At 47.9% G+C, this 21,462-nt stretch overlaps 1 protein-coding gene across 1 annotated transcript in view; it reads right to left on the reverse strand.

Moving 5' to 3' along the window:
* Positions 1 to 12,267, reverse strand: part of OTOP1 (otopetrin 1) — a 42,158-nt gene extending 29,891 nt beyond the window's left edge. Inside the window, exon 1 of the mRNA XM_029235939.1 lies at positions 11,871 to 12,267. Coding sequence (XP_029091772.1) covers positions 11,871 to 12,267 — 397 coding nt within the window. The remainder of the gene's footprint in view (positions 1 to 11,870) is intronic.
* Between the last annotated feature and the right edge of the window lie 9,195 nt (positions 12,268 to 21,462).

Consider the following 21,462-nt stretch of genomic DNA (forward strand, 5'->3'; position numbering starts at 1 on the left):
GTAAAACCTAAATCTATAAAAATCTTAGACGAAAACATAGGGGGAAATCTTTATCATGTTGGATTTGGCAGTGACTTATTGGATATGACACCAAAAGCACAAGCCACAAAAGTAAGAAATAGGTAACTTGGGCTACATCAAAATGAAAAAGAAATTATGCATCAGAGGACACTGTCAACCCACAGAATGGAGAAAATGTTCACAAATCGTATCTCTGATAAGGTGTGAGGGTCCAGACTCTATACAGAACTACAATTTAACCATTAATAAAAAAAAAAAAAATAAACAAAGGATTTGACTAGACATTTCTCCAAAGAACATATGTAAATGGATAATTAATACATGAAAAGATGCTCAACATCACTAATCATTAGGGAAATGAAAATGAAAATCACTATGAAATACCACCTCAGGGACTTCCCCGGTGGTCCAGTGGTTAAGACTCCATGCTTCCACTTCAGGGGGTGTGGTTCGATCCCTGGTCAGGGAACTAAGATCCCACATGCTGTATGCCATGGCCAAAAAAAAAAGAAAAGAAATACCACTTCATGTGCATTAGCATGGCTACTACCCAAAAAAGAGAAAGAAAAGGGGTGGGGGGAGGGGGGAAGGAGGGGGGAGGGGAGCGAGGTGAGGCGGGAAAGGAAGGAAGGAAGGGAGGGAGAGAGGGAGGGAGGGAGAGAAGGCGTGGGGAGAGAAGTAAAATAATAACAAATGCTGGCAAAGATGTGGAGAAATTGGAACCCTTATACACTGTTGATGGAATGTAAAATGGTGTAGCCACTATGGAAAACAGTATGGCAGTTTCTCAAAATTTTAAAAACAGTAACTCCACATGGTCCAGCAACATACCCAAGAGGATCAAAAGCAGGTACAAAAGCATATACACCCATGTTCATGGCAGCATTATTCACAATAGCCTAAAGGTGAAAGCAACCCAAGTGTCCATCAATGGATGAACAGATAAAGCTTGGCAGGGACTTCCCTGGTGGTGCAGTGGTTGAGAATCCACCTGCCAATGCAGGGGACAAGGTTCAAGCCCTGGTCAGGGAAGATCCCACATGCCGCGGAGCAACAAAGTTCGTGAACCACAACTACTGAACCCTTGTGCCACAACTACTGAAGCCCGTACACCTAGAGCCCATGCTCTGCAACAACAGAAGCCACCGCAATGAGAAGCCCGCGCACTGCAACAAAGGGTAGCCCCTGCTCGCCGCAACTAGAGAAAGCCCACGCGCAGCAACGAAGACCCAATACAGCCAAAAATAAATAAATAAATATTTAATAAATAAATAAATTTATTTTTTAATTGCCCTGTTTTTTTTTAAAAAAAAAGTGTGGCATATCTGTGCAATGGAATATGATTCCGTTTTAAAAAGGAAAGGCATTCTGACCCCTGCTACACCGTGGCTGAACCTTGAGGACATTATGCCAAGTGAAACAAGCCAGTCACAAAAGGACAGATGCTGCATGACTGTGCTCCTAGGAGATGCCTTAGAATAGTTCAGTTCATAGGGGGAAAAAGCAACATGGTGGCTACCAGGGGCTGGGAAATGGGGGGTTATTTAATGATACAGACTTTTCATTTTACAGGATGAAAGAGTGTTGGACATTACAATTGTAATGAATTCACAATATGAATGTACTTAACACCACTGAACTGTACACTTAAATGATTAAGTTGGTAAATTGTACGTTATGTCTATTTTATCACAATTTTAAAAGTTTTAAATATATATAAAGCAAATTCTACTATTGGCCTCACAAGCTGAAAGTAGGAGACAGTATTATGTCTTGTTTATCACTGGACCGACCTCATGCATATTCCAGGGTCTGATAAGGGACGTACATTCAACAAAGTTTGGCCAAAACAACACAAGTCCTCTAGAAGTTTTCCCCCAAAATGATCCATCTAAGAGTGTCACTGTTCTGCTCAAAAATCTCAGTTCTCTGATCCTAAATTCCTGCTCTAAATAATAAAAGTAAGGGGTATACGGTATACAGGAACTTTCTGTACTATCTTTGCAATTCGTCTGTAAAATAGAAAGTTTATTTTTTCAAAATGATAGGGAGGGGTCTAGAGCAGTGGCATGAAAAGGGCTGTGCTAGTGAAGTGAAGAAAGGCAAGTTCTCTGATGGTACATCCAGCATAGTTGACAACAAATTAAACAAACAAGAAATATGCATATGAATAAGACTGGGAAGGAATATGCAAAATACATTAAAAAGAAACTCGTAACCAAATGAAAAAAAATAGCAAGAAAACCATAATGATGGTGGGGACTTGATCGATGTTACAGTCCCTAATCCCCCTTCTGGGCCAACATTAACCACCATTCATACATTCTCTCCCACGAACAGAGGAAACTGGATCGTGTTTGACATGAATTATGGCACGAGAAGAGAGAAGGGCATGAGCCATAACAGGGAGCTATAATATTACAGCTCTGGCCTAAGAAGCCTCCAGTGAAGAGTAATGCAATCGCCTGGCTCCTTTCCATTGCTCAAAGCATTATAGAAACAACTCTAAGTCACATTTTCTTAAATCCTGGAAATGCCCCAGTGAAATCAGAAACTTTGTAGGAGTGGAGAATCAATCCCAGGGCTTTGAAATGGTTTGATAAATGCATGGTTCGTTTTGATTACAAAGAGAAATAGCAAGATGAGGTGAGGCAGCCTGGTTGGGTGGCAAGGGCACAGGCTGTAACTCTGGGAACCTGGCTGTGCCACCAATGGAACATGGGAGTTCAGACAGGTCACTTCCATGCTCCCGGCCTCGGTTTTCCCATCTATAAAATGAGATTGGTCCACAGCAGTGGCTCACAAACTGCAACAGAATCACCTGGAGGGCTTGTTAAAACACAGAGTGTGCTGGGCCGCACCCCCAGAGTTTCTGATTCAATAGATCTGGGGTGGGGCCCCCAAATTTGCATCTCTAACAAGTTCACAGGTGGGGTGATGCTGGTGATCTGGGACCCCACCTTGAGAACCACTGATCTTTGCCACTGACATTTCAAGAGCTGTAACAAACACATCACGTGCCTTCTCACGCTCTTAAAGCCCTTCCTTCCTTCATCCATCCTTCCATCCATTTATCTGTACAACAAATATTTTAGGGACTCATACTATGCATGAGGCATTTTGCCAGGGGCTCAAAGGTAAACAAGTAAGATTGCTGGAGAAACAAAAATACACACATATAGTATTGCATAAATTGTGGAGTACACAAAATATAGAGCGATGAGCTGGCCCCAGACTTCTCATCCGCATCGTGGGAAACCAGAAGCCAGTGGAAGAGTAGCTAGAGTCCACTGCGAGGAAAGGACTGCATCTCAAGAACCCTATTCCCAGCCAAGATGGCACCCACTTGTCAGGGCAAAAGACAGAAAGATATATGAAGGTATGCCAAATATAATTGTTTGACAATTATTTGTTTTTCAACTATGATCCAGGTCCTTGGGATATTAAAATGTCAGTAAAATAAAGTACCTGTCCTTGATGAGTTTAACATTGAGTGGGGAAGCAGAAAAATAAATAAATAATAAACATAGAAGAAATGTCAGGAAGTGCTAAGTGCATGAAGGAAAGTAAAGCAGGGAAGAGGACTGAGGTTGACGGTGGTGGTCAGAAAAGGATTCTCTGAGAAGGTGACAGTTGAACAGACAAAAAAGGACAGTTGAACAGACAAAAAAAGGACAGGGAGAAAAATATCATCCACATAACTCACCTGAAAAAGGGCTTTAACCAAACAACCAGTGAATTAGGAGAGAGTCCTCTCAATGAGAGAAGACGAAGAGGAGAGGCAACGATAGTGAGCAACAAACTTTGCAACAGAATGAAGAGGTAGATGGACATATAATGGAAGGAAGGAGAGAAGGAAGGGAGGGAGGGTGTAAATGAACGTATGATGGATGGATGAAAAGATGGAAGGATGATGGATGGATGGATGATGGATGGATGGATGGATGATGGATGGATGGATGGATAGATGATGGATGGATGAATGAGTGAATGGGTGAATAGTCCAGTAGATAAACAGATTAATAGAAAAGAAAGCAAGATAAGAGAGGTTAAATCCGAATGGATGAAGATAAACTGTCTGGAAATGTGTCATTTACATGCTATATAAAGACTTGTGATACAGAATAAAATTGGGGATGACTGAGTAGGGAGCAGGGATGAAAAACCTCTCAAAGTTATCATGGTAAAAAGATGGGTACTAGGGGAAAAGAGGGAAACAAATGTATACTCTAAAGGTCTTGTCTCACTGGAATAGAGAGTGGGTGGGAGGATCTTGGAGTGGGAAGCAATGTGTCTTGCTGGGGGAAATGTTGCATATTTTGTTTTCAGGTAAGAATGGAGTAATATGTATCTGGTTATGAGAATGAGAAAAGGGAATCTAGCCATTAATGGAATAGAAAAACACAATAAAATGTTCAAAGTGCTCCAAAAAGCAAACGTGGAAAAGGCACATGAGGCAACAAAATGTAAAATAAATCATTATAATCAACATAAAGAAAAATAGAAATAATAAAGTCTGGGATATAAATCATTACAATTAGAATGATCCAAGTCTCGCATTAATTAAGGGATGGGAATATTGAATTAAAAACAAAACCTAGCTATATGTTCTTTTTACGAAACACACTTTTAACTAAGTGATAATAGTGGAAAATAGAGGGGTGGGCAAAGAGGAAGTAGCAATGCAAACGAATAGAAAGAAGGAACAGCAATATTAATATCAGACCACTTGGGATTTAGGGTTCAATGTAATAAATAGGATAAAGAATCCTTCCACCCTTATCACTACACATGAAAAAAAAACCCATAATGTATGAGGAAGACATAATAATCAAATAGCCCATATAAAATCATTTTTGTTTTGTATATTTAACTGCTACTTTAAAAAAAAAGAGTGGAAGATTTCAGAACTAGACAGATCTAGTAGACATAAGATATGACACAGAAGAATTGAATCACACAATTGATAAACTTGGTTTTATAATACCACCTTGCATATTGATAAAAATCAATTATGCTATCAAAACACAGTACACAGAGTATAGAGGTAGGTACTGACTGCCTGGCTTCAAATCCTTTTTCTACCACTTATTACAGTTGATGACCTTGAGCAATTACTTAACCTCTCTGTGCCTCAGTTTCCTCATCTGTAAAATGTGGATAATAAGATTGACTATCTCCTAGGGATGTAGAGGGGATTAAATGATTCATAACATGAAAAGCACCTAGAACAGTGCCCCACAAATAGAAAATTCTATAAACGGGATGTTGTCATCATCACTCAACCACAAAGAAACACTTAATGAATTAGAACCAATGAGAAAGCTCCCCAGCCACATTCCTTGAGAATAATCCTAAAATGTCTAGTGTTGGCAGAGGGGAGACTCCTCCTCTGTGTTAGGCTCCCAGATCCTTTCTAGGAGTCTAGAATCTTGAACCATAAGCTCTTAGAGGTGGAAGGTTCCACAAAGTTAGTTTACATCTCCCATCTCATGCAAGGATGCTTCCCAGTGCATCATGACCAGCGGCCATCTGGTCTCCACCTGGGCATGCCCAGGGCTGGGAGGCTCACCCTTCCATCGCCAGCTGGTGCTTAGATTACAATGCTCTTCCCCACAGTGAACTGCAGTCAGCCTCCCAGAACTGCCATCCCCTTCCCTGGAGATTCTGCCGTGGTTCACTCATTCCTTCATCCATTCATCCATGCATTCACCCATTTGATGATTCAGTAAATATCAACTGGCCCTTGTTACATGTTAGGCACTGTGCCAGGAGCTCAGGTTATAATGGTAATTACATTCAGACAGGGTCTTTGCCTTCAAGAGCTCACCATCTGGTCAGATCAACAAACAAACTGAATGACACAATCTCCTGCTTGAGAAGTGCTAGGAAGAAAACAGGGTGTTATGAGAACATACAACCCGGAAGCCACACCTGGTCTGAAGGCATCGGGAAAGGCTTCCCTGAAGAAGTGACTCTCGTTTGCTGACCTGGAGCTGAAGGGGGTGGGCCTGCAGCATTTTCCACCCCACCATCTCCACATCCTCTCTCTCCTGGACTGGACATCCTTTCGCTCCTCCTGGGGCCGCCCTCCTGCAGGCATCCATGTGATGCTCAAAGGGGGACGTGACACTCCACGTGCAGCCTGACCTCCTTTCCAATCAATGTCTGACCAGCATCGGCTTTTTGGGCAGCTACATCATGAGGTTGAAATCCTGACATCAGGTTTACATTTTCTACTAGAGCAGAAATCCCATCCCAAAACCCCAAACGTGCATGATAATGCATGCAGTTAGGCAAGACTCTCTCACGGTGACCCCAGGCTGGATCACGGCTCCCTTTCCTGAGGGAATTGCTCAAAACTCCCTGCATCTTGATCTGCTCCAGAATTTTGCTGGGAGTTGCTGTTATGCTCAGTTCTCTATATTCTGTGTATTCTTTATCATTTTTAAAATTCAGGGTAGCTTCCTGAGACCCTACATATTCTCCCTAAGTCCACTTAATTCCTAACTGACCTCTCAGCCTCCTGTTTTACTCCTCTGAAAACCAGGTCCCACCCTGCAGATGGAGTGATCATTCTGAAATACAAGTATGATCATATCATTCCCTTTGTTCAAAACCTTCAATGGCTCCCCACTACCCACTGCACAAAACCAAGATCTGAAGCCTGCAGATAGGGTTCCAGCTAACTCAGATCTTGCTGACATCTCTGGACTCACTTCCAGACTCCAGCAAAAGCAGAAGGTCCTCCTCTGGGACCTCTCCCTAAACCCCCAAACCCTTGCCCCAGGCTACCCTTCTGCCTATCCACCCATCCCCTGCACATCATAACACTGAATCATTTAGTGAATGATAATAGTGTATTTCTCTTACTAAATGCCACAGGTTTCTCTAAGCATTTTATATGTACAAACTCACTGATTCTCATACAACCCTATGTGATGGTTGGGGGGTATCATCCTCCCCATTTTACAGATGAGGGAACCGGGGCAGAAAAGTGAGGCTACATGGGTTGGGGTGGGGTTTGGTGGGGAGCTCTTAGCCATCGTGCTCTGCTGCCCCTCATTGTCTGCACCGTCTTTGCCCCCTCCTGCAGCCCTCCATGCAGGGCCAAACCTGAGCCTCCTGCTGTCCCCAGGGCTCAGCCAGCGCCTGGCACAGAATGGGAGCTCGGTCCAGACTGCTGAACAAAACCAGACCAAAGTTTCTGCCCCGACGTCACAAAAGTTGTCCCCATGCAGTGGGCTTGGCCACCTTCTCTGTTGTTCCCTGCAAGTTCCAAAGGTCCCTCTGCTCGATGAAGAGGACAGAAACCAAATGGAAGTTAGAGGTTTTGCCTTCTCTGTCACCTGCTAATATCACACCCTCTGTCCCGAAGCCAGGAACTTATCTCTCTTCTCTTTCTCACTCTGTCCGAATATTTCTGGTGACAGGGGCTCAACCCTCCTCCTGATGCCCTTTCAGCTTCCTGGTCTAGAAAATGAGGGTGATAACACCCACCCCAAGAACCGCTGGGAGACTGAAAACATTACGCTCAGTGAAAGAAGCCAGTCGCCAAGATGACATATTATGTGATTCCATTTATAAAAATGTCCAGACCAGGCGAGTCTAGAGACATAAAGTAGATCCATGGTTGTCTATTCCTGGGGAGGGTCTGGGGGATGATAGCTAAAGGGCATAGTGTTTCTTTTTGAGATGATAAAATGTTTTAAAAATTGACTGTGGTGATGGTTGCACATCTCTGTGAATATCCTACAAACCATTGGCTTGTGCACCTTAAATGGGTAAACTGTAGACTATGTGGACTACATCTCAGGAAAACTATTGTTTTAAAGAAAGGAGGAGAATTGCTAGGCACACTGACATGGGCTCACTATACCCAGAGCAGGGACAGAAGCCCAAGGAAATGAGGAGTATCTGGAGAGGCCGTGTCTGCAGAGGAGTGAGGTGATCAAACTGAGATGAGCGTGCATTCTGAGGAGGGAAACAAGGTGAAGCCCAGACCCATGTTCATGAACTTGCTGCATCTGCCCCGAAGTCAGCAGGGTGGGCTGGAATACCACGGTGGCCCACCCTGACCACTCCCTCCTTGGCCACACCAGACGCGGCCACAGGACTGCACACCAGGTTTTGCAATCCTGTCAGTCATCCTCCAGTGGTTTCTGTGAGTCCTGGCTGCACTCCTAGACTGTGGGCTCCCCTGGGTGCAGGGGCAGTTGCATCCTCGTGTCCTGCAGCCTTCCTCCTTCCCCTCTCCCTCCTCTTCTGCTCTCTGCCACCATCCTGCATGGCAGCCCGCCTCTCTTCACACATGCACTTGGAACCATTTCTTTTAGCAACCTTCACTTTCTCACACATTGGACCGCCTGTTTCTAAAACCCATCACTGTGTCCCAATCTTTATCTCTACAGCCTGTACAGCCACCTGTCCTGGGCAGATCTTACAAAAGCAGCTCACGTCTGCCCCTTTACTTGCAGCCCCTTAGGGATAAGGAACACAGTGCTCTGAGCAGCCCTTTTCCAAGGATGGTGCACTGGACAGAGATGTAATGTGTCGTACACATGGATGTGCCTCATTTTAAGTAGAAAGCACTTTGTAAAAATCTGATCTCATAAAAGTAGATTTGGGAGTGATTATTCACACGCACAAAGAAAGCCTCACTGTGACAAACAACTGGGACAATGCCTCTAATGTACCAGCGTTCCAAACGCACTCAATAACTGTGGCTATTAGTCTTACTGTCGTCATTGCCATGATTTTGTGTTAATAACACTTCTCTGGGCTTGAGGCAGGCCAGAAACAAGGAAAAGGACTACCTTCACCACTGCGGTCTTTTAAGAGACCAGAAACAGAACAGAAACAGGACCCTGGTAATTAACAGGAAGAAATGGCTATTCATTAGGTTTTCATGTCACTGGACACACAGGACTGGCATGAGATATCCCAGCTGCTGCCACTTCTTCCAGAAGAAATCAATCTCTTTACTTAGCAAACAGAGGATCTGGATGAATAATCCATCATTTCCACTCATTTTTAAAAATTAGTCAATATTTTTTGTTCCAAAGAAAGCCTTCACTTTCTCACACCCAGTAGGTGGGACAGAATGTTTTCCTGCTCAAAGAAATGCCTCACAGCCCGTACCAAGACCCAAAATCTTTCTCTGGAAAACCTCAGTGCCCACAATTCCACAGGGTGGCTCTTTCTCAGAGCCCCAGACTTCTAAGACCATCACAGAAGCCAGGGCAGAGCTAAGTCAAACCTGTTTTTCCAGCTAGGATTCCAGGGAAATCCTCAGTCCCTGCTGGGGCTGAAGGCACTTCCCTTGGCATTATGGCCTCCTGGGGTACTTTGGGGATAATTAGGCTCTTGCTTCTTTGATAAACTGCAGCTCATTTACAGGGATAGACAGTGCTTTGCAAATAGCTTTCACTCGACCTCTCCCAGCTCCTCCCTGAGAGGTGGCCAGTATTCTTATTTTACTCATGAGGAAACTGGGACTCAGAAAGGCGAAGGTAACAGAGCCGAGACATCAAGCCAAGACTTCCAGGGTCAGCACCACTTCCATCATCCACATAGCTCACTTGAATAGTTGTGTTATTATGGGGTAACTTGCTGAGTGTCTAAACAGCCACACCCTTTACTGAACACCTACTATGTGCTCTCCTACACTGCCTCATTTGCTCCAGCTCTACCTGGTGTCTAATGGACATCTCAAATGTAACACGTCCACAAGAGGAATCCTGATTCTGCATCCCCACGCTTACTCCTCCTTCTGTCTTCCCAGTCTTGGGAAATGGCACCACCATTCACCCATTGACTGGGGTCCCAGTGCTTAGAGTCTTCCTGGAAAGAGGGAGAGAGAGAGGAGGGAAGAGAGAGGAAGAACATGGTGGGGGAGGGAGAGAGGAAGGAAGGGAGAAAGGAGAGAGGGAGAGAGGAAGGAAGGATGAGGGGAGGGCAGGAGAGAGAAAAAGAGGAAGGAGGGAGAGAGGGAGGGAGGGCGAGAGAAAGGAAAGGAGGGAGGAGGGGGAGGACGGAACAGGGAGGGGTAACACAGAAAGGAAGGGATGGATGAGGAGAGAAGAAGAAGGGAAGAAGAGAAGAAAGAAGGACAGAAGGATGGAGTAGGAAGGAAGTGAGGGAAAGACCAAGGAAGGATCCTGCCACTACAGGAAAGCATAGGTCAAAAGCCTCTGTATGCAATATTATTTTAGCCTGTTTAAGTCAACAACCTCAAAATAACATTTTATTCTTGTTTGCTTGTTTGCTATGACACTGGATTCACTCCATTTATAGGGTCACAAAACCACGAACCTCCCTGAAACAACTACTTTCAGAGAAGTAATCTGGGTCACGCTGCAGTTTTGTGCAGTTTTTCCAAAGGCAAGATGAACTAGACACAGTCCCTGAGCCTAAGAAACCTAAAATCCCATCCAGATGACAAGGCTTATATCCACTAATCATAAGACAAGGCAGAAATAGACAAGCGCCAGAGAGAGAGCTCTACAGCAGAGAGAGCTGTGGCAGCCCATGGGAGTGAGGAGTAATTCCTGCCAGGTGTGTAGAGAAGGTGTCCTTGGGGCAGACCTTTGAAGGGAGTGTGGGTGGGAGGGAGAGTGACTGTGTGCTGGGCGCCCACCCTGTACCCAGCAGTCACTGGTCCTACACGTGTGATTCCCATTCTACACGTGCTGAAACTAGGGGAGTGGGAAGACTAAATAATGTGCCCAAGAGCATGCAAGGAAAATGACAGCCACACTCTGAGACTTAAATTCAGATCGAACATGAGAATTCAAGCAGAGACCTGTGATGTGTCTGGACCACACAGAGTGAAATGTACCCGGCCCCTCCCATGAAGATTTCTCAGGCACCCGCTTTCTCCACAGACTCCCCACCACCTCCTCCCTTTGACCTGCATCATGTCTATCTCCCTTCCAACAGTGCAAGGTCCTTGAGGAGAGAAGGGTTCCTGTCTTGACAACATTTCAATCAATGTGTTGTGGGTACCTAGCAAGTGCTTCTATTCCCCGCTGCCTGAACATTTATCCACTCATTGATTACATCATTCATCTCAACCGCATTTTCTTAGCACCCACTCTATACCAGGCCCTGAGTTGGCTCTAGGACGAAGAGATGAGCATCTTAGAGTTCCCCCAGTGTGCTGGAGGGGACAGAAGTGTCAACAAGAAGCACAGTGCCTTCCCAGGGCGCAGTGAGGGGTGAAGGAGTGCGGTCAGAACCCCAAAGGGTGAGAGATGGGGTCTGAAAAGCATCACTGGGGAGCACGGGGTGGAGCCTGAGCCCTATCTCCTAAAGCAAGGCAGGCGGGAGGCATTCCAGGAAGAGGGAACAGAATATGCAAAGGCAGATAAGCATGAAGTATTGTGATGGGAACTAAAAGCCTTTGAGACTGGAGCACAGAATGCGGGCCAAGGAGAGGATTAAACTAAAGAGACCATCTGAGCTCAGATCTTAGCAGGCCTTGAATGCCAGGATAAGGAGTGTGGCCTCCATCGTGGGGTCCGTGGAACCATGGCAGGGCTTTAAACAAGGAAAGATGTGAATAGGTTTGTGTAACCTAGTTCCAACGATGGCATGTAAGGCAAGAGCCTGAAGGCGGAGAGAGGAGACTATGGCAATAATCCAGCCTTAAGAAAGAAAGAGAGAGAAGGGAAGGTGGGCGGAGGCGGGCAGAAAAGATGTGCAGGAAGATGGAGGCAGAAAAGACTAAAGGAGAGAAGTCAGAGGAGGAAAGGGCACAGAGCTGCTGTCGGGCTGCGGCTAGCGGACGAGCAGGCTGGATTCGCTGGGCACTCACCCGCCGGCCGGCTCGCTGCTTGGGGACTCACCGCGGAGCCAGCGCGCGCCGGCGTGCGTGTCCTTGAGGCGGCGGTGCGCGGAGCTGCGGCCCACGTACCACAGCATCCAGAGCAGCTGCAGCAGCATGAGCGCCGTGAGGAAGCACAGCAGGTCGCTCTTGCCCACGCCCGAGGCGTGCACGGCCCAGGCCAGCAGGAACAGCAGCCCCGCCACGAACACGTTCAGCCCATACTGGCTGCTCAGCGCCTCCGCCAGCTTCTGCGGGAAGCTGGCGCGGATGGCGCCCCGACGAGGGGCCGGGGACTCCGGGGGCCCCGGGGCCGGGAGCTGGGGCAGCGGGCAGGCTGCGGGTCCCGACAAGCCCCTGTCCGGGCTGCTCCGAAACGCCTGGGGAGAGGCAGGCGCCCCCTGGCCCTCGGGCATCATTGAGGGACCCGCACTGAGTCTAGTCCCGGGGGCGGCTGCGACCCGGGCCCCACCCGCTGCCCCTGTCCTCTGCCCTAATCCCGACGCCCTCTGCCAACCAGCCCGCTGTCCTGATCACCCTCGGACGCCTGATCTCCCGCCTTCTGCCCCCTACCCCCGGTCAAGGTACCCACCCGATCCACTTACCACCTTCCCCCCCCCGCCCCCCGCCAACCCGGGCTGACCCGGGCTGACCCCGGCTTCTTCGCGCTCCCTAATTCGCACCGCCCACCTTCCCTCCCTCCTCAATGTCCGGGGCAACACTTCCGCCCACTCTGCACCCACGCAGGCCGCTCCCCGCCCCTGGTGCCTCGGCCTGGGGCCAGCCCTGCCCCGATGGCCGCGCGTCCTCCCGCTCCCCGACCCGCGCACTGTCCTCAGCTCTGTCCCCTGAGCCGATGCCGGGTGACAGGTGCCTCCCGCCGGCTTCCAGGGGTGGGATGGGGGGCAAGGTGTCGCCCTGAGCCGGCCCGAGGGTGTGGGCGCGGAGGCGTGGCCGCGGCGGAGCGGCGCGTCTGGGGCCCCGCGGGTGAGTGCGCTCCTCTGGTGCCCCTGAGCGTCTCCGTAGCGGACCACGGAGGTCTAGGTGAGCCCGATCGAACGCGTCCGTGTGCGTGAGTGTCTGCCTGTCCTCGTCTCTGCGTATTTCTACGGTCTGTTTTCTCTGTTGCGTGTTGCTGTCTCTCTCTGGAGGTCAGTCTTTGGGTGTGTCTGGTTGGGTCGGGGAGGATGGGAGGGGGTGGCAGCTCCTGTCCCTAGATCTATGAATAGGGGGACAGGGTGTCCTTTTCGTTTGTGTCTATGTTTGTCTGTCCGTCTGGTGTACCTGGGTGTCTGCCAGGAGATGCCCAGATGCGGACAAGACAGGAGCCACTTCCCAAGAAAAGAGATCCTCTCTCTCCCTCCTCCAAGGGAATGGGGAGCTACTTCTGGACTGAGCTGAGCTGGGGCTGGGGGCTGCCAGGAATCCTCCCTGGAGCCGGGGGAACCGGAGCGTCTCCCTCTGCTCCCCCAGGCCCCCCAAGCTGACCTGGTCCGCCACAGTGCCCCTCTCAGGAGGTCTTAAGGGCTGGCGTGGCTGAGATCAGGGCTGGAGCAGGAAGCTGGGAGGGAGCCGCTGGAGGATGGAGCCCAGGAAAGGGCAGGCAGGGCTCACAGCGAGCCCCTTGTGCAGTAGCATAGGGCTCAGCACTCAGGAGACACCCTTTCCCCCTTGGTTTAACATCCTGCTGTTGTCGTTCTGAAAGTCTTAATTTTTCAACAGGGGGACCCACATTTTCATTTTTGCAGTGGATCCAGCAAATTACGTAGCTGGTTCTGATTGCCAGAGGGTCCTGGCTGTGAGGGAGCCCTGGGCTGGGAGGGAGTCAACCTGAGGACTTGCCATCATTCACGTTTTCACTTTGCTTGTTCGTTTATGTGGTCAACACTCATTTATACTACACTGAATCATTTCAGGCTCTGTTCTAGGTGCCAGGAATTCAGTTATGAAAGACTGCCCTCACGGAGCTGACATTCTGGTGGAGACACACTCAATGGATAACTATTTAACTCGCTGAGAAGCTATAGAGTATCAAACATGAGACTCAGCCCTGCCTTCCAGGAGCTCATGACCCAGGACTGCCTAGGGCGGGAGGGTTGGACAAGCCCTGAGTCTGCCAAGAAGGGTGAGAGGTTCCCGGAGGAGGCACCACCTGTACAGTTGTTTTTGTGGGGTTTTTGTAACATCTTAATTGGAGTGTAATTGCTTTACAATGGTGTGTTAGTTTCTGCTTAATAACAAAGTGAATCAGCTATATATATACATATATCCCCATGTCTCCTCCCTCTTGCGTCTCCCTCCCACCCTCCCTATCCCACCACCTGTACACTTTTTTTTTTTGCGGTACACGGGCCTCTCACTGTTGTGGCCTCTCCCGCTGCGGAGCACAGGCTCTGGACACGCAGGCTCAGCGGCCATGGCTCACGGGCCCAGCCGCTCTGCGGCATGTGGGATCTTCCCAGACCGGGGCACGAACCCTTGTCCCCTGCATCGGCAGGCGGACTCTCAACCACTGCGCCACCAGGGAAGCCCATGTACACTTTTGATAGGAGTAGGAGCTGGCCAGGTGACATGGGGCTGGGCAGAGGAGGGCGTTCCAGAGAGAGAATGAAGCACGTGCACAGAAATGAGTGTGAAAAGGCAGGTGGGGACCAGGAAACGTGTCCATCAGTATGAGGCTTAGAGTGTGCCCTTCAGCTGGGTGTCCCCAGAGCCAAGCCAGGTGGGTGCTCAGTAAATAAACCAAAGAGTTAATGAATGCACACGTGGATGGAGGCTGTATGAATGAGTAAGTGAAGTGTCGTCTTCTCATCAGATCACTGGGAGGTGGGACTCGGGATGTGTTCACCCCCCACCCAGTGCTCTAGCCCCTGACCTTGCTTCGTTTTCCTTCTTAGCACACAGCGTTACCTGGAATGTGTGTGTATCTGGGGCCCATCACTCCCACTGTAATGAAAGCTCTATGAGAAGGATGTGGCCTGTCTTGTCCACTGCTGTATTTCCAGCATGTAGAACAGTGGTGCCTGGCACATAGTAGGTACTCAATAAATATCTGTTGAATTGTGTCCCCCCAAAAGATGTTGAAGTACCTGTGAATGGGACCCTCTTTGCAAAGAAGGTCTTTGCAAATGATCAAGTTGAGGTCATTAGTGTGGGTCCCAATCCAATATGACTGCATCCTTATAAAAAAAGGAAATTTGAAGATAGACACATACAGAGGGAAGAGGATGTAAAGATATAGAAAGAATGTCACCTGCAAGCCAAGGATTATCTGAGACTACCAGAAACTAGGAGGGGCCTGGAACAGCTTTTTCCCTCCCAGCCCCCAGAAGTAACCAACCCCTCTGACACCTTGATCTTGGACTTCTAGTCTTGAGAATTGTGAGATTATAAATTTCTGTTGCTTAAGCCATCCAGTGTGGTCTTTGTTAGGGCAGCCCCAGGAAACTAAGACACCCAACTTATTCCTTCTGTGGTCTCCTGGGGACCTGTTCACCTCTCCATCCTCTATTTTCCACATGGCATAATCTATTTTTTAACTGTCTTTCCTACTCTGAGCTCCCTACAGGCAAGAATTACATCTGGTTCATTCTGTTTTCTAAACCCAGCATGTGTTTTTTTCTTTTTATCTATTGAAAAATGTGTCCTAAGCACCTCTCATGTGCCAGGTATGGGACCAGGCCTGGGGCCAACAAGATGAAACCCAGTTTATGCCAAATGCCACGGGAACCTGGGAGAGAGAGAGCTTAGTGTCTGACAGGTGGCCAGGGCTCCATGAATGCCCCAGAGTCCCATAAAAACCAGCTCTGCTTTTATTTCACTCTACAAGTTTACAAAGCACATTCACATCCGTTATCTCTTTTACATACATCAGCTCAAGTCAACATGAATGTAGAGGGAAAGGCAGCACCAAGTGGTGGTTAGGGGGATGAGCTCTAAAGCCAGGCTGCGAGGTTTGATTCCTGTCTCCATCACTTCCTGCTGTGTGACCCTGGATGAGTTACCAAGACTCACTGTGCCTCAATTTCCTCATCGGTAAAAGGGAGCTCTTAATAGTAACCACTCTTACAAGTTTCTATGAGGACAAAATGAGTTGATACATATGAAGCACTTTGGAAGGTGCCCGCCAAATACAAAGTACCTAAGACCCTTTGTTATTTACTGAGCACCTACTATGTATCAGACCCTGGGCTGACACTGTGTGGCAGAGGCTGCCAACTGTCCATTAAACACATGCTCCCCTTCCGGAGCATAGAGCTGTCACAGGGAAGTGTCTGCCCAGCCAGGGACTCAATTCCCAGTGCAACTTGCATCTAAGTGGACCAAATGACTAAGTTCTGGACAGTGGGGTGCGGACAGAAGTGACACACAAACTCGGGGCCCTAGCCCATGAAAAACCCCTACACAATCCTCCATTTTCTCCCACCCCCACCCCCGCCCCGCCACCAGCCAGATATTGACACCAACACCCAGGGCAACCTTGGAGCCTCGTGCTGAAGACGGCGGAGCCTGTCAGCCTGAGCCCCCAGTGACTGGTGAAGCATATTCTCCCTGCTGAAACTGGACCTTACATGAGTGAGACATGAGCTTCTATTGTGCGACGCCACTGCAATTTGGAAAGGTATCTGCTACAGCAGCTAGCATGACCCTTAACTCGCTTAGAATACAAAGATAGATAACACACAATCCCCATCAGAAAATCAGGTGGGACTCCCTGGTCTGGGCTACCTCGATTCTTTTTAATAAGCAATGAAATGTAAGTTTCTGGACACCAAAGAGAGAAACAAAAGTCTGTCCCCTTTCCTCTCTACTCAAGACAATGGGAAAAACTGATTGAGAGATTTACCCACGCTGCTTTCTGCCTTCTGCAGATGACATTTTTTCAAAGGTCTGAACTGCACAGGAACCTCAATGTCTTCTGATTGATCCCAGCTCAGCAGTGGGCAGACATGGGGGTGTGAGAAATGGTGGGCTCTGATGGTATCCAGGCCCCTGGCTTTCACCTCTGGAGCACGTTACTCCACCCACATTCCACGGTGAGAGCTGGTCGCAGGGCTCACCTAGTTGTAAGGGGCTGCGAATGCCTTGACCAGGCAGCTGCTCTCCTGTGACAATTCAGCGCCTCTTGGATGATGCTGAGAAACGCTGCCCTGAAACACGGGCTCCCCAACTTCAATGAGGATGACAGAATCCCCAGAGGGGCAGAGGCCAACCAGACGTGCTTAACTGCCACAGGTAACACGGGCACAGTTACTCTGATAGGCAACAGGACCCGAGTGCCAATTAGAAGATTTTGTCCCCACTTATGTTTGCTGGTGGCTACATAATCCCAGAGTTTCTAAGAATAACAGAGGCGAGCAGTGTATTAGCTTCCTAGGGCGCTGTAACAAAGTACCACCAAGTGGGTTCCTTAACAGAAATTTCTTGGCTCACAGTTCTGGAGCCCGGAATTTGGAAATCAAGGTGTCGGCAGGGACAGGCTCTCTCTGAGGGTTCTAGGGATGAGCCTTCCTTGCCTATTCTAGCTTCTGGTGGCTGCTGGCGATCCTTGGCGTTCCTTTGCTTACAGGAAGACTTGAACAGCCAGGGTGACTCAACGGCCAGGGCTGGAATCATTTAACGGTTTCCTCACTCACATTCTGGTGCTTGGAATAGGATAACCCGAAGGCTGGGCTCAGCTGGGACTCTCGACCAGAGCACCTCGACGTGGCTTCTTTATGTGTGGCTTAAACCTCTCACAGCGTTGCATCTGGGCTTTGAAAGGGAGCATACCAGGAGGGAACATCTGGCAAGCAAGCATTCCAAGAGAACTAGCAAAAGCTGTATGGCCTTTACGACCTAGCCTGAGAAGCCACATAGCATCATTTATGGCATCCTATGTTCCCAGATTCAAGGGAAGGGGATAAAGATTTCCCCCTCTCAGTGGAAGACGTTTCCAAAATTTTATTTTTTCAGATCATCACAGCAGGTTCTGCACTCAGCACTCTGTTAACCACATCAGCCTTGGAGAGATTTCTGTGTTGCTGAGCACATGCATGGCCTCCATCCCTGCCACCGTGTACCTTGTACATGGGCCCGTAGAGCAAGCACTGGGGTGGCCAGGCAACGAGGCTGACGGACTCCCACAGAACGGCCATTTCATCCCGCTCCTCTGTAGGGGACGCCGCTGGTGAGCATTCACATGAGATGCAAATCTTCATACCCTGAATCCATTCTGAGAGGTCCATCCACACACTTTTCCCCCAAACCTCCTTGTAACTAATCTTCAGATTTTATTTCCAAGTCACTGAGTATCTAGACAAACTGGTAGCCTGTTAGCAACCATCCATGAGTTCATGTATATTTGTACTCTGGACGTCTCTCAATCCAGACAAAGTGAACAACCCTATGTACCACTCCACACTCTGCCCACTGGGGAGATTTTCCTTTACCACCCTTCCCTTCAGGGATCCCTTTGGGTGGGGCTGTAATGCTGCAGCTGTCCACATGGTTGGACATCATATCATGATGGCTGGTGTTGTCATATCACATAGAGCCACTGTAAACTAAGCCTGAGCTTTTTCTCATCAGTCATGAAAAGAACCCCATGAGACCACGGGTGTGAATTAAAGGAAAGGAGACAATGCAGGAGGAGCGGTTTCAAAGGAATCTGAACCACCTGTGCATGCAACTTATTCATGGTTTTCAACCCTGCTCAAGTCAAGTCTTCTACATCATTCCTACTCAACAATATATCACTGCTGGGCATGCCCAACCTTGTGGTTTGGTGGGTCAGATGACTGCAGTCCATGCAATAGATGGACATTCAGTCTCTACCAGGGCCTAGTAGCAAGTGAGAAGTTATTTTTCAAAGGAGAAATAATTATCTACAGAAGAAGGTATGGATTTGCTCCAAAATCCTTGTGGTTTGTGCTAGAGTCTCCAACATAAGACCACTATTTGCCACAAATACTTCAAGTGCCATTGGCTTTGTTGGGTTGTAAGATCCAAGTGGGAGAATGTGTGCGCTACAGCCTGGAGATGCTTCCGAGCCTTCTCTTGCTCCAACACCCACTCAAAATGGCCAGCCTCGTGAGTTCCTCAGTTAATAGGTCAAAGTAACACACTTAGATGTAGTCTATGTTGCCTCCAACGTCTAGAAATCCCTATTAAGTATTTGCCTCTTTTTTAATGGAAGTACAAGGAGCAGCATCTTGTCTTTCATCTTGGAGGTGATATGCCAACACGTTCAAGATCACTGAACCCCCAGAGACTTCACCAAAGTTATAGCCTCCTGAATTTTAGTAGGTTTTCTCATCCACCCTGTTTCAGATAAGACATCTAAAGTACTGGCTGCTTCCTGCTCATCAGATCCAATGACTGTAGATCATCAGTGTAGTGGCCCAGTATGATATTGTGTAGAATGTCAGATAATCCAGTTCTGTATTATGGGAGATAACAAGAGTCAGGTAGCTCTGAGGCAAGGCTGTGAAGGTGCACTGTTAGACCCGCCTGGGAAAAGCAAAAATGGTACAGCCTCCACTATTATGGGATCCTAGCATTCCAACTGCTGCTAGGGAGACCAGTTCTGTAACAGCATTCCTGCCTCAGCATGGCCTACAGAGGACAGTCACTGTTGACCAACTCAATGATGCCTGTCTCTTCTTATTGGCATATTTCTTATCTCCATGATCAACGGAGAGCCTTTGGGGTCCTCCAAAGATCAGCTGATAGGTTTTCTAATCTTACACGGTGGACCCACTTGAGCACGCCCACTTCCCTGAGTCCGTTGATCCCTTCCCCCACAATGTGTCATGGCGATCCTGGCATCTCTACTTTGTTTAATGTGGGCCATGACTTTTTCCAAGCCTCCAAGAACCATAACAGCAGTGGATTAGAAACATCTCTTCAAGCCCTTGCCAGGGTGTTGAATCCTGTTTCAAAAGGGAGCACCCACACTGACAAACTCTCCCTAAACCAATGTTATAGTCTGCTTTTAATCCAGCACCACCATGATTTACTCCCAGGCACAGGCTCCTGAAGTATTTGTCAGTATATGTTATTCAGGTCCTGAAGCACCTTTGCCATATGATCCCTCTCTCTACTCAGCAGGCCAGCACATCCCCAGTAAGGCTATGCAAGCATTTGATCCAGAATAATGGATGGGTGGCCAGGAGGGACATGGGGACAAATCTGGAGGAGAGCAAGCATTGCTTTGTAAGGTTCCTACCGCCTCTGGGGCCTCAGCATGGTCTTCAAGCAAGGAGTGGCTCTATCACCCAGTAAGAGGGAGGTGGCCCTTCTGTAGGTCCAGAAGGTTCTGAGGAATCTAGGAGTGCAAGGTTCTCAAGCGCATTTCACCAGTTATCCCCTTCCCAATTCTCAAATTCCTGCTCCTTCCCTATCAGGGCTCTGACTCTGGTGGATATTTTCCTAGACTGAGAATTCAGCCTTCTCTGCTACTCTGCCACTCTCACAATTCAGTTTTGTGCTGATCCTTAGCTATGTCTACCCTCCAGCTCCAGGAGGTAAAGATTTCTTTAAATGCTACCAAGAAGCTCTTCTGGGACTTCCCTGGTGGTCCAGTGGTTAAGAATTTGCCTTCTAATGCAGGGAATGCAGGTTTGATCCCTGGTCGGGGAACTAAGATCCCACACGCCATGGGGCTACTAAGCCCACGCACCGCAACTACTGAGCCTGGGCACTACAACTAGAGAGCCCACGCGCCTCAGCAAAGAGCCCACGTGACACAATGGAAGATCCCTCGTGCCACAACTAAGACCTGACAGAGCCATAAATAAATAAATAAATAAATAATTAAAAAAAAAAAAAAAAGCAGCAGCAGCTCTTCTACTTCTCACTCTCTGAGACTTGTTCTAATGGAAGAACCACCAGCTTCCACTACAAAAAGGATGACACAGAGGGTAGAATAGAGCCCAGAGGGTAGAGCCTAAAGCTTTGCACAGTCCTAAGAAGCAGCACTGGTCCCTAAACAAGAGAGGGAGACATATGCCCAGCTGGCTTTCAGAATTTTTAGGGAACAGAAGCCACGTGCCTTGTTACCCCTCTTTGAACGGGAATATTATTACGAGCACCCTATCTCTAGCTCACCCCTGTATGTTTGGTGTGTAATTGGCAGGTAACTTACCTTTAAAGGTGTGCAGATTGAGAGGACCTTGCACCTGAGGCACCTTTTATTGATTTAGATGATGAGATCCAGGAGCTCGAGCCTGAACCTGATGCTGTAATGGGATGAAACTTCAGTGATTCCTGGAAGATAAACGACTTTTGCATGTGGAAGGAATCTAGAGAATTTATGAACAGAGATTAGACTGTGGCAATTTTCACTTTTCTTTTTTTTTTATTGAAGTATAGTTGATTTACAATGTTAGTTTCTATCATACAGCAAAGTGAATCTCATATATATATATATATATATATAATTCTTTTTCATATTCTTTTCCTTAGGGTTTATACAAGATATTGAACATAGCTCCTTGTGCTATACAGTAGGACTTTGTTGTTTATCTATTTTACATATAGTAGTGTGTACCTGTTAATCCCAAACTCCTAATTTGTTCCTCCCCCATCTCCATTCCCCTTTGGTAACCGTATGTTTGTTTTCTGTCTGTGTC

The sequence above is a fragment of the Monodon monoceros genome, unplaced genomic scaffold (assembly GCF_005190385.1).
Source record: "Monodon monoceros isolate NGI ecotype Baffin Bay Population unplaced genomic scaffold, NGI_Narwhal_1 Super_Scaffold_20, whole genome shotgun sequence".
NCBI lineage: Eukaryota > Metazoa > Chordata > Mammalia > Artiodactyla > Monodontidae > Monodon > Monodon monoceros.